The sequence below is a fragment of the Corvus kubaryi genome, unplaced genomic scaffold (assembly GCF_017639235.1).
Source record: "Corvus kubaryi isolate FWS band 111438036 unplaced genomic scaffold, C.kubaryi_AGA036_p1.0 129, whole genome shotgun sequence".
Classification (NCBI taxonomy): domain Eukaryota; kingdom Metazoa; phylum Chordata; class Aves; order Passeriformes; family Corvidae; genus Corvus; species Corvus kubaryi.
In genome coordinates this window covers 1,450,012-1,462,149 of record NW_024580664.1, presented here as the reverse complement: position 1 = coordinate 1,462,149, position 12,138 = coordinate 1,450,012, and the positions used below count along the sequence as shown (strand labels likewise).

General features: G+C 35.6%; 1 protein-coding gene across 2 annotated transcripts in view; it reads left to right on the top strand.

Moving 5' to 3' along the window:
- CDK17 (cyclin dependent kinase 17) overlaps window positions 1-12,138 on the top strand; it is a 90,091-nt gene that overhangs the window by 53,596 nt on the left and 24,357 nt on the right. For both annotated transcript variants that reach the window (XM_042026131.1, XM_042026122.1), the window contains one exon: window positions 3,148-3,281. In XM_042026131.1, the coding sequence (XP_041882065.1) occupies window positions 3,148-3,281 (134 nt within the window). The remainder of the gene's footprint in view (window positions 1-3,147; window positions 3,282-12,138) is intronic.

Genomic DNA, 12,138 nt, shown 5'->3' with positions numbered 1-12,138 from the left:
TCGTACAATGTAGACACTTCATAGAAATTAAGCTTCAGAAAAGTGCACCTTGGAAGAAATCCATTATGCAAGTCACATGATTATTCTTGTAATAATTTGAAGTAAGGTGGAGAGATCATGCAGTCTGACTCAGTACTAATTAGTGACTTTGATTATGGCTCACTTGGAGGAGTTCTCATTTGCTGTGCTGTAGGTTCCCTGTATTAATTTCTTCTGTGATGCGTTCCTCACAGCTGAAATGAGGACAGCCTTTTCCTTTAAGTGTAGTTCTCTAGTTTCCCTGTTATATTGTAGTCATCTACATCTGGCTTTTCATTACATGGCCATTCTGGATATTTAATAAGATATGTAGAGTACATTAAAATAAACATCTGTGTAAGAGAATGGCTTGGTATTGCAGTGAAAGCAATTCAATACGTTATTGAATGTTTAAAACCTCTGAAGACTATGCAAGCAAGCTTTGATGCAGGTAAACTTGTCTACAGAAAGACTTAGAGAAACTAAGGAAATATTTGCATGGCTTTCATCATTGCTTAATCAAACATCATTGTGCACCTGTGTAAAAATGATTAAAATGTCTGGGTTAATGCCTTAGTCTGGGGTTTATGCTATTAAAATAATGAACGTAAGGCTCTACCAATGCCTTTTTAATTGAATCAAATAAAAGGATGCATTTGTATCAGATGATAACACAGTCAAGTTATTTTTTAAAAAGCTTATAATTATATCTGTTTAGAAAATAATTAAAACATCTGCAAACCCTTATAAATCGGAACAGTGGGGTATTTAACCCATTGGAAATACATCTGCTTAATGATATGTTTTTGGTTGCTACAGCCAGTATTCTGCTTAAACCCTCTTGGTTGTGGATATGTAGCTTATCCAGACTTACCAGAATTTATCATAACACAGGGGTATTCAAATCATCATCCTATGTAAGTCTGAAATACTGCACTTTTAGACTTGAATGGTAGAGACCCTTTTTGTCTTCATATTCCTGATTTATAAAGAACAGAAGCTCCTTGTTAGCTACATTATCTGTCCCAAATATATGGGTTTGTGTTACTAGTTCTTGAAATAGTGCTTAGTTGTGTGTTATTACGTAGCTGATATTCTTAGCAGAAGAATTATCATTGTCAACTAGGGTGCTCTATGTAATTCTGAGCATTGCATTTCCAATTGTCTTTTTTTACTAATTATTTCATAATACAAATGTTTTGTGGAATTAAATGTGTAAAAATATGACAGCATCAATTCCATAATTACTTTATTTAAATAACCAGTCTCTCAGAAAAGAAATAATGTAATTGCACCATGGCTTAAAATGCAGCACTACTTCAATTTTGTCAGTTTTTATTTTGTGAGATTGGTGAGATAAGTGTCCCTTGCCTAGCTTCCATAAAGAAAACAGACTTTGGGTCCCAACTGATGGGCTTTTTCTAACATGAGGATAAATAGATTGGGGAACCCCTGTCAGTAGCTGTTGCACTTCATTTTACTAACAGAATCTCAAGAGCTGTAACTGCTAAATTGGATTACATGACGTCTCAGAAAAGAGAGTTTTTATTAAAGAACCAATACGGTGAATGTGCTGTTTACCAGATAGTGCTGGCGTAACAGCTTTGCTGCAAGTAGTGTTTTCAATAATGCTTTTATATTACTAAAAGTAATTTTCCACAGTTTGTTAGAGATTTTAAAAAAGACAGCTGTCAAGTCACTACAGAGAATAAGACATTTCTTAGAAACTTGGCAAAAGAGAATTACATTTTTTCTGTTTAGCTTTAAAACTAAGGCTGATCTTTAGGAACCGCTTTCTGAAAATCTTTCCCTGTGATTTAAACTGCAGTGCCTTTAGAAGCACTGATAAGTGTTTAGCTTGTTTGAAATCAGAAGATTACTTATTACATAAGGAGTGCAGGATAATTTTTTTTTTATTTAGTCCAAATCTGAGCGTGACTTGCAGGGAAAATTCTGATTCAGTGTGGATTTTAAATAGAAATCCAATATAAATCCGCATCACTGCTGGAAAATTTGCTTTGTACATGAGATGCATGCTTAGTTTGTGTATTTAATTACAGTATTTTGAGTTAAAATATGTTGCTAATAGCTTACAAGTTAATCTTTCTTTTTATATCCATTCTGTTTTCCATAAAAGGAAACTTTTTGTACTAAGGAAGAATTTGTTCCTTTGAAGTCTGCATGATGCTATGTGAGCCAAACTAGACAAATATTTTAGAAGATGTGTAGATAACGAAACATTGCCCTAATGGCTTTTTTTTTTCCTAGAAAATCCAATTTTCTTGCTTGTTGATGGTGGTGAAACTTGCAATTTCTCTGTTGGTTTTGGGGGGCTTTTTAAAGTTGCTGTAATGCTTTGCAAATGTTAAATACTTTCAAATGTATTGGTGGTAAGGCTGAACTGATCTCTGTGTGTTCTGCTAATATTAGCATTTTTTAGGGATAGAGTTCTGGGATTTTTAGTTGTTCCTCAGGTTCTCTTACACCTTGTACAAGATAATGATTACTAACAAGGATCAGAAGACAGCAGGGAAACTGCTGAATGTACTTTTACCTTGTGAACCTTGATTTAGATGGTCATAATACATCCCATGACTTCACACATGGATGCCTCAGGGTTTTATATCTGAAGCTTCCATATTTGTCATTTCTCAAAATAATACTATACCTCTCAGTAGGATTTTTAAGCTTTCTGAAGATACATTTAGGTTACTAGCATCAGGTAGTCTGATTTGAAAATGTTAATTATTCTCAGTAATGTTGTATATCCAACATTCTCTTCTAAAAGAGAAGTGGTACTGAGAGATTTTAGGAACTGAAGCTGGGAGAGGGAGGTGGCTTTTGGGAATTACAATTGGGGTTGAAATGTCTGTCTTTTGTTTTGGAAAATTGAGTTCTGCTGCAGTTCAAGTAAGTTTGCATAGAACTCCTATAAAGTAATCCTGTTCATTTTGTGGTTATTACTGAGCCATATAAAGTATGTATCAAGACTGCCATGGCTGTGATGAGTCTTTCACTCTGCTGTGTAACTCAATGCATAGTAATGATTCAGTTCATTTCTATATGTACAAGAAAGCTGTTTGATGCATTGCTGTTTAACCGTTTTCAATTCTTTGGATTATTTTAAAGATATTGTTCACGAAAATTTGAAAATGGGGTCAGATGGGGAAAGTGACCAGGCTTCTGGAACGTCATCTGATGAAGTTCAGTCTCCCACAGGAGTTTGTCTCAGAAACCGGATACATAGACGAATCTCAATGGAGGTAATTCACTTTTCATATAAGGATTGTTTAAATTGACAAGAGAGCTGGGGGTTGCTTTAATTGTTTATTGTAACTGGTTGTCTTCTCAATTAACTGTAACCAACCGTTCTGCCATATATTTCATGCCGAAAGCATTATTTGAATACTATTTAAATTTGTCTCCATTTTTCACACAGAACGATGGTTATCTTGCACTGTTTATGAACTGTTAATTTTGAAAATCTAAATGTTTTGGAACTTGAATTTTTGGGAGGAATTTCTGAAGTGTAGCATTTGAGTCGCTTTCTCTTGCATTGTGTGCAAGCCACTGTATGTATTCAAGAAGATACATGGTTTAGACATCTTTTACTTAACACTGTTTTCTAGTCTTTGCAAAACTAATGCTACAGCAGCAGTGGTCCTGACTGCTTCAGCCTCTTCCTCTCTTCCTGTTTTTTTTCATGAACGGAACTTTACAGGATGGTAAACAAAAGGAGGAAAAGTACCTTATGAATAACTGTGCACATAATTTCCTTTATTTATGAGTCTCATTATGAATACTAGCCACCCTTGTGCTTGCTTTGTTGTCATTTCCCTTGGTGAACTAAAACAGAACACTTCCCTTTTTCTAGAGTGTATAAAAGTTACAGTTATAATGATGCCTTTGTTACAGAAGCATGTAGAATTTTGTAGTTGCTGCTTTATAGTACACATAGGAATATGCATAGTTTTAAGATTTTGAATCTTCATTCAAGGCCTCATATTAAATACTGCATTGGGAAACAGATTTGGATAAGTTACAGTAGGGTGTACATGCCAAAAATTTTTTATTTGTAAGGCATTCTGTTATGCTTGAAATTCCAAGACTCCAAGCGTGTAGTGCAGATATGATTTCAAATATATGTAAATTAGCTGCATTAATTATTTATATAGTTTCTTGCACCTGGGAGGTTTTGTAGTCAAATTTTTAAATTTGTATGTTAATCTCAGGTTTGATCTCCAAACTTTGTTCTCCCAACTTTGCTTGTTCAAGTTTATTTGAGGGAACAAAGGTGGGTCTATTGGTTTATGCAGGATAGTTAAATTAGGGATAAAAGTCATTGTGAAAACTTGCTTATCAGAATGTATGCTGCAGAAACTAAAAATCAAGGAAATTATTTAAAAGGATTATTTACTTTTTGTTCATTGTCTGTTTCCTCTACATTTTGAAATGCGTATTTAGAACAGGAAAGAAATAAAGACATTTATGATACATAATGAAATTAAACAACTGAAATGGAAATCTGTCAAATCTTCCAGAGAGGGCTAAGAACCATTAAAGGATTCTCTTTTGTTTTGGAATTCAAGAACTCCAAAAGAAATTACTAAAGAACTCAGGAATAGTAAAGGTCAGGAAATTACTGTGTAATTTTTCAGAAGGCTTTTTTTAAATGAAAGAATCTTTTCATTTTAATCTTTAATTGTAAAACAATTCTAATATTACTGTTTAAGAGGCTTTGGGAAACTTTTAAGTTTTGTTTATGCAGTGCTAATTTTCTCATTTTCCTCCAAATTCCAAATGCTTGCTTCTGACTGTTGAAATTAACATTATTTTTTTCATTGACTGGCTCAGTCAATGAGAACATGAATAGTTTTTTGGCATCTATTAATGTATATTCGGTGAGAATTGTAATGTTTCCCTCAAATCACCATAGTATTGATTGATACGGTGATACGGTGACTTTTCCTGTAATATTTCATGCTGATATCTGCAAAGAGTCTTAGCTCTGAATTTTGAGAATGCTTTCAATGAGAGATGTTTTTGGTGGCCTTAAAGTTTGCTTCTTAAAAGTGCTTTGTAGCAGAGTAGGTAGGACTTGTACCTGTTCGTGCATTCCAGAGGGAGGAAAATATAACAATCTTGTAGCTTTGGTTAAAATACCTTCCTAATGATAATCTTTTCAGTCAGCTTTATCATTTCCTAAGTGAAAAGGCTTTAAGTGATTACATTGTCTGCCTGTCTTTTTCTCCTCGTATTTATCCCATGGGTCATTTTCTGTCAGTTTTGACAGATGGATAAAAATCTCCATTTCTAGTTCTCTATTAATTTCTGTAAAAAAAACCTCTGCATTGGGAGATACTGTGATGTATTCCCTGCTAGTTAAAAACCACACTATCCAGAGATGAGTTGAGTTGCAAGCTGTAAGTCCACAAAAACCCAGTTTTAGTCATTTTGCTCTTTGTGGAATGGGATCACTTGCTTCCTTGGCCTTTGAGGGAACCAAAGCAAGGTTTCCTCTCGTAACAAGTTGTGCCTGTATGCCTTGTGTGATTTGTGCCATGAAGGTGGCTGATTCAGTAGTAGCAATGTGATTATATAAAGAGAAAGAAACAATCTTTGTTGTGAAGTAAGTTTCTATTATTTCAGTTTTATTTTGATGGCTGGTGGGAATCTGTTGTCTATAGAAATTGGGTAGCCTGAGGACATACTCCCTTTATAGCCATTTAGAATGAGTTATAGCTGTATGCTGTACATCACAGGTTGGAGTAAATTAGTACATGTGTGCCAGTATGTTTTTGCTGTAGTCTGCTGAAGTCATTAGTCCCAGTTGGAATCCATTGTAGAATGAATTTGATTAAATATACACAGTTGGATGAACTCAATAAAGCAATATTTCTTGTTCCTCCTCACTAAGATGGATGTGCCTGTCACACCGTGGCTGTGTCCTTCCTTGTGTTTAGTTTGACCAATATTTGCTGTATTTATAACAGTTTTGTACATAATTTCTTGGTTATATATGCTTGGTTCTCTCTGCTGAATTGACAAAAGTCCTAATTCATTTTGAAGGTAACTAACCAGGTAAAGTTGAAACCTTGAAACGGTCTTTTTTACTTACAGGAATTTTGTGTATATAACCAAATTTTTGATGCTCGGCTTGAACTTCCTATAGAATTCTGAAAATTAGCAACCTAGCCAGGTTTTTCTAAATTGCTAAAAACATGCATACTGTACTCAAGTGCAACTTAGCAAAAAAAAAAAGTATTATTATTCCTGATGTATTTTGTCTATGAGAATACACATTCTGATTTTTAGTGCCCATCCCCACTGCAGTTAAATAATGCATAGCTACAAATAAAATGTTGTCAAAGAGCAGACATATTCTCTGCTGCAGAATATATGGAAGACTGTTGGGAAATAAAACTGGATCTTTCTAAAATTTTCATATAGAGGAATACAAAATAGACAGTGGAGAGAGAAATGGAAAATGTGTTTGTTGTAGCAGAGTCTCCATAGCAATAGAAAGCTGAAATTTCATAACCTTAAATTGCTGTGCTTTAGATAGAAAATCATACTGCAATATAACCTAATTATGAGGCATTTTAAATATGAAGTGGTGGTAGTATAATGAGAAAAAGAATCCTGCTCTGCAGTGAAAAGTCTGCTGGGGTGAAAACTTTCTATTCACAGTAGCAGCCATGGAGATAGCAGCTTTCAGTCTGTCATATCCACCCCCCATTCCCCCATGACTTATAATTTAGGCCAGCGTGACAGGGAGATGATAATACATTTGCTTCTGAATTGACAACGCTGCAGTTGTGGTTCTAGATTTTTTTTTTTTAATGATTGTTCCTTGTTATCATGTGCTTAGAAAACAAAGAGAAAATACCAGAATCTCGTTGTGTTGCCTAGATAAAGTTTATTTTGCTTGTAATCCACAGCCTGCAAATTGTCAGTAAAGCAGTTGTTTTTTCTTTCTCTTTCCTTCTACTCGTTCAGGCAGGAATCATGCTGACAGTAGGTGTGAGCATCTATTGTGTGAAGAGTTTGGCTTCAAACAGCTGTTAGGTTTTAATTAAAATGTCTTGTACTCTCATGCTAATATTAATGGTTATTTAGTAAGTCAGTAAAATTGTTTATCAGACATCGGATGGAATAATTTTTTCAAGTGTCAGAAGCAATACAGCTTAAGAATCTCTACACATATTTCTCTATTCTATAAAGTGCAGGTCATGCAATGGGAAACACTTCTGCAGATCATGGGACTATAGCTTAAAGCATTTTCAGTTTGATTTTGCTGGAAAAGAAGACATGGACAGTAATGCATTAATATAACTTCATGTTACAAGCTGTAAGTGTTCACTGGGGGCCCTGTGCCCATGCACTGGATAGTGAGTGCATCATTAAGAGCTGTGGTGGATAAAAAATAAGGAGAAACAGTCTGTGCAAATTGAAACATCTGTTTCCCTTTCCCAGAAGTCCAAGGTCTGTTAGCTGTCTTAGCATGTGAACTGGCGGAGGGCCATAACCTGCTGTTCACCAGCCTGTTTCCCAGATATTTTATCCTGAGAAACAGTTCTTATCCATCCGACTGTCACATTAGTGACAGAAGTGTGTTCCAGATCAGACTGCTCCTACCACACTGCTATAGGGTATAATTCTCCCCTGGGAGGATTAGCTCCAGGTTTAGTACTTGTAGCTGAACAGAAGGAAATACGAAGGCTGTGAATTGAAGCTGTAGGCAGGTGTGTCTTGTGCTGGTCACCTTCCAAAAGAAAGAATGTAGATGAGAAATAAGTTTTTATGAGCTTCACTCTTTACCAGGGGTGTAACTGCTTAGGGGGTCTTGACACAGCCTGAGTAACACAACATGCTGCTGGTCCACCTGGGCAAGCGTACCTTCTAAGAAAAATGCACAAAATTAATTGATGTTTCAACTGATAAAAGTGTTAAGAATTGGTTCATAGGCTTCAGATTAGAATGCGGTTTGTAGGTCCCCATTCTCACGTGCAAATAGTGCACTCTCAGCTCCGTTCAGTTGTTTAAATGCTTGAAAAGCAGACTGGATGCAGTACTGACCCAGGGTTTTGGTCAGGGGCAGTACAGCATTTTTTTCTGCCATTAGTTTTGGAAGCAGGAAGCTACTTTTTCCAGGATAGCCTGAGAATTCAGCCCTACGTATCTTGCCATCCAGGAGGCTTCCTTGTATACCAAGCAGGCATTACTACCTGGGGCCTTCTCTGAGCAAAGTTTCTTCCTTCCCCCTTCTGTTCTTGGCAGCTACAGAACCCTCTCTGTCTTATTTACTGGGTTTTGTCTAATTTACATCTCTCCAACTCCTGAGAAAGCAATAGCTTTTTTTCTGATTGTCTCTTCTACGAATCTAAGCACGTGATCACCTACCAGAAGATTTCAGTACTAGACAGAAAAAAAATTGAAGCTTGACACAGTCAAGACTTCTTTTGCTTTTCAGTGGTCACTGTAATTATCTCCATTCAGTCATGCTTGGCTCATTTTTTTCAACCTTTTCCAAGGTTACACTAGAAAATATGTTATCATTTTTATAAACTCCCACTTTCATGTTTCCATGAAGCTTGGTGATTTCAAAATCCCTCTTCTAAAAACCCAAGTGTATGTTCTAAATTACTAGGATGGTTTTGATTAAACTGACGGACCTCCTTTTGATTGGCAGACTCATTTCTTCCACAGAAGAAAACTGACACTGCAACAAGAAAAAGAATTTCAGCTTAGATAACAGATGACTTTAACATGCCTTTTACTAGACTTTTTAAAGGGTAACTGCCTTTGTTATCAGCAGTTAACACTTTTTTTGCCCTTCTGTTAGGAACCTTTGGCATTTTGGTGCTAAAGTTCTTGCATTCCACTTGCAAACGCTCCTTTAGTAAAGTTACTGCACTAGGCAATATTCTTTCTAAAAGGATGGAATAGATGCTTTTTTGGTTTTGTGTCTTCATGACTTGGATTTCCTTTAAGTTCCATTTAGGAGTAGTCTAGTATCGCATTGGATGTGTTCAGTCACCTATAAAACACACAGAAATTCATCAGATGAGAAGTCAGTAATTGGGTGCAGTTTCATACCCAGTACTCCAGCCACACTTTCGTCAAGGAAGGTCAGATTTCCCATTTTCATATTCAAGAAGTTGGTTTTTTTTTAATTAGCCTGTTTTTTCATGGGACTTCCCTTTTGGTACTTGAAGTGCTGTTGATGATGTAAATGCTGGTGTTAGTAATGAACGTTACACAGAACTGTTTCAAAGGTCCAAGTTTACATTTTTGCAGTGATATGTTCTGTTTATCCTTTTCCTTCATCTTTGCCTTGTTTTTCTTACAAGCTGGTAAACTTGCACTACCTTTTTTCTTTCAGGGCAGTTTCTCTTACTACTGTGTTACAGAAACTGATGAAAACATAGAGAAATCCATGTTTACAAATCCAGAGGATGTAGTAGTAGATGAGGCAGAGCTTGCTTTGTTAGTTTCTGTTCCTGCCCAGCACCTACCACCGACTCAAACAGCCACAGACCTTGGATTTTTGTTGAGGCTAATGCTGCAGAGTGATATCTTGATAGGTGATAATTTAGCAGGCAAACAAAATCAGACATGATATTTTTATGGTTATTATTATTATTTTTCATAGTCTTCCTTCTATTCTCTAAGTTCACTTCCTTACAAGCTTTCTGATGCAATAAAATAATAAAACAAAACAAAAAACAAGCACAAACAAACAAAACCCCAAGTAAAACAAAAGCAAAACCAACCAACCAACCAAAAAAAAACCCCAGACGAAGAATTTTCAAGTGTTTCTGATATAATCTATCACAAATTCCCTGGGTATTTACATACTTGCTGAAAGGAAAGTTAATGTCTCACATTTGATTTTCATTTCTCCTTTCTCATATTTTTCAAAACTGGTTTTATGACACATGTATTTGTTTTGGTTTGGTTTCATTGGTTGTGAATAGAAGCTCCTGGAATGCAGTTTGTGAACACTGTGTTTGTGCTGATCAGTTTAAACCTCTCTCTTTAAAACTAATAGGAGATACAAAGTAAATAAAATAACAGCCTGTGGTTTTTTTGAAAAATGAGTGAAAGAGCCGGTTTTATTCAGCCAGTTGGTAGCCTAAGTAGCATATCCATGAAATGAAAATTCTCACTAAAAGTATTTTGAAAAAGAAAGTGCTCAGAATTCATATTTTTGCGTGCTTAAAAAAACCTATTGGCCTGTAATTCTAGTTTTGTGCGTTCAAAAATACTCATGGTTGCAAATACTACTGAAAAAGATGCTTAGCGTATTTCAGAAGTTTTTCGTGCTGCTGAAGTAAATAAAAGAAAGATATCTGCTTGCAGTGCTGGTTTCTATGCTTTTAATTTTTATATTATTTATTTTATATTTTTATTTGAGGGCCATAGCTACTGTAGATATTGGCAATAATTTTCTTCAGCTACTGTCAGTAAAGTCCTTGCTCTGTTGGTTGATGATAGTAGATGTGCTGGGAAAATGAGACACCTAGTCCCAAAACAGAGACTAAACCCTAGAATTCATGGTAATAATATTTCACCGATTACACTTGGCTCATTGTCTTTTCCTGGCATGTCAAAATCAAATCTGACAAACTGTGTTTATGTTGGGCAGGAGGCAGAGAACATGCATTGTCTGTGACCAGTGGTATTTCTTGTGAGTCTGAAATAGCCTGTGGACCCAATCTCATGATAAAATCCCTGAAAGTGCCTTGTGTATTCAATTAGCATATTTGGGAAAAAAAATCCTTTTGATTTAATTGATGAATGAATTCTACCATTATTTGGGGTCAATTCTGTCACAAATGTGAAAAGCCACTTGACTCAGTACTTAAAATTGACACTTTCTCTGAAATTGTGTGCATTTTGACAGACTGGCTGAAAACCAGCATGGATTTGTGGTGTGAGATGTAGCAGTGATCCTTCGTAGATGGATCTTAAGATTGTGTTTTCATTATTGCTACTAACAGAAGAAAAGGTTCTTTGATGACCCTGTCCTCAAATTTAGCAGAATAGTAATTGATTAATTGTGAGTTAATGTTTTCAGTAAAATAATAACAATAGCAACATTGAAGTATAAGGGAAAAATGTAATATTTAGGTATAAATCACGCTACTGAAGGCAGAAAAAAATGCACTTTATGCATCATAATGAAATTATAGCTAAACCTGTCAGTTGTGTGGAGGAATGATGATGGCTTTATATACATATAAGGAAGACTGGTATAGATAACTCATCCCAGCTGTTAAAATAGTCTTTTTGGCTACAGTAATTGAAGCCTATCTATAAAGGTGTTAAAGTAGTGTGCTGCAGGGATGGTATAGGTTTCTTTTGGTGGATGTGTGTGCTGATGTTTTACTTTGAGACCTTGAAGGTCTACAGAACTGTAACCAAACAACACAGTTTTTTACAAATATGTTCTCGTTTTTGGGGCTGGTTTTTTTTTTTTATATATATATTTACTTTTGCCTCTAGCAGTCTTGTTGTATGTCATAATTCTGTAGAGGATCCAGTTGGCTTCAACTGTGCTGTCATTTGACAAAAATGCACTGAAATTTGATAAGGCAACCTTCAGAAAAAAGCTCCACATGGTATCTGATACTAAAATGATACAGTAAGTACATGCTTTAAAATTGTGTATTAGAATGTGTAAGTTCTCACTGGCATAAGCTAATGTCTTAAAAGTAATGTGTTTGCTTTGTGTATCGTGAGGTAGCACATAGTACACATTCTTAGTTAAAATATGCAGGGAAAGAATAGCGTAAAAATTTGATTGGTTTTGGGTTTTTTTTTTACCGTAAGCATGTCATGAAGTTGAACTGCGTTGCATAGAGGGTTATAGGATGCAGCATTTTAAATGTCGTTAAGCATGTGAACAAAAGCACAGTGAACAGCCTGTGGTTGCAGCTGAGATGTCTCGCTGCTGCTCACTAAAGCTGGTGAGAAGGCTAATTCAGACTGATGCTTACACAAGAGGGCATTTTCATTTGATCCAGAGTGGATTGTTTGGGCCATAAGACTGATGTCTGTAGGCTTACAAGAACAATTCTTTCTTCTTTGTGAGGCTGTAACAAAATTTTATGG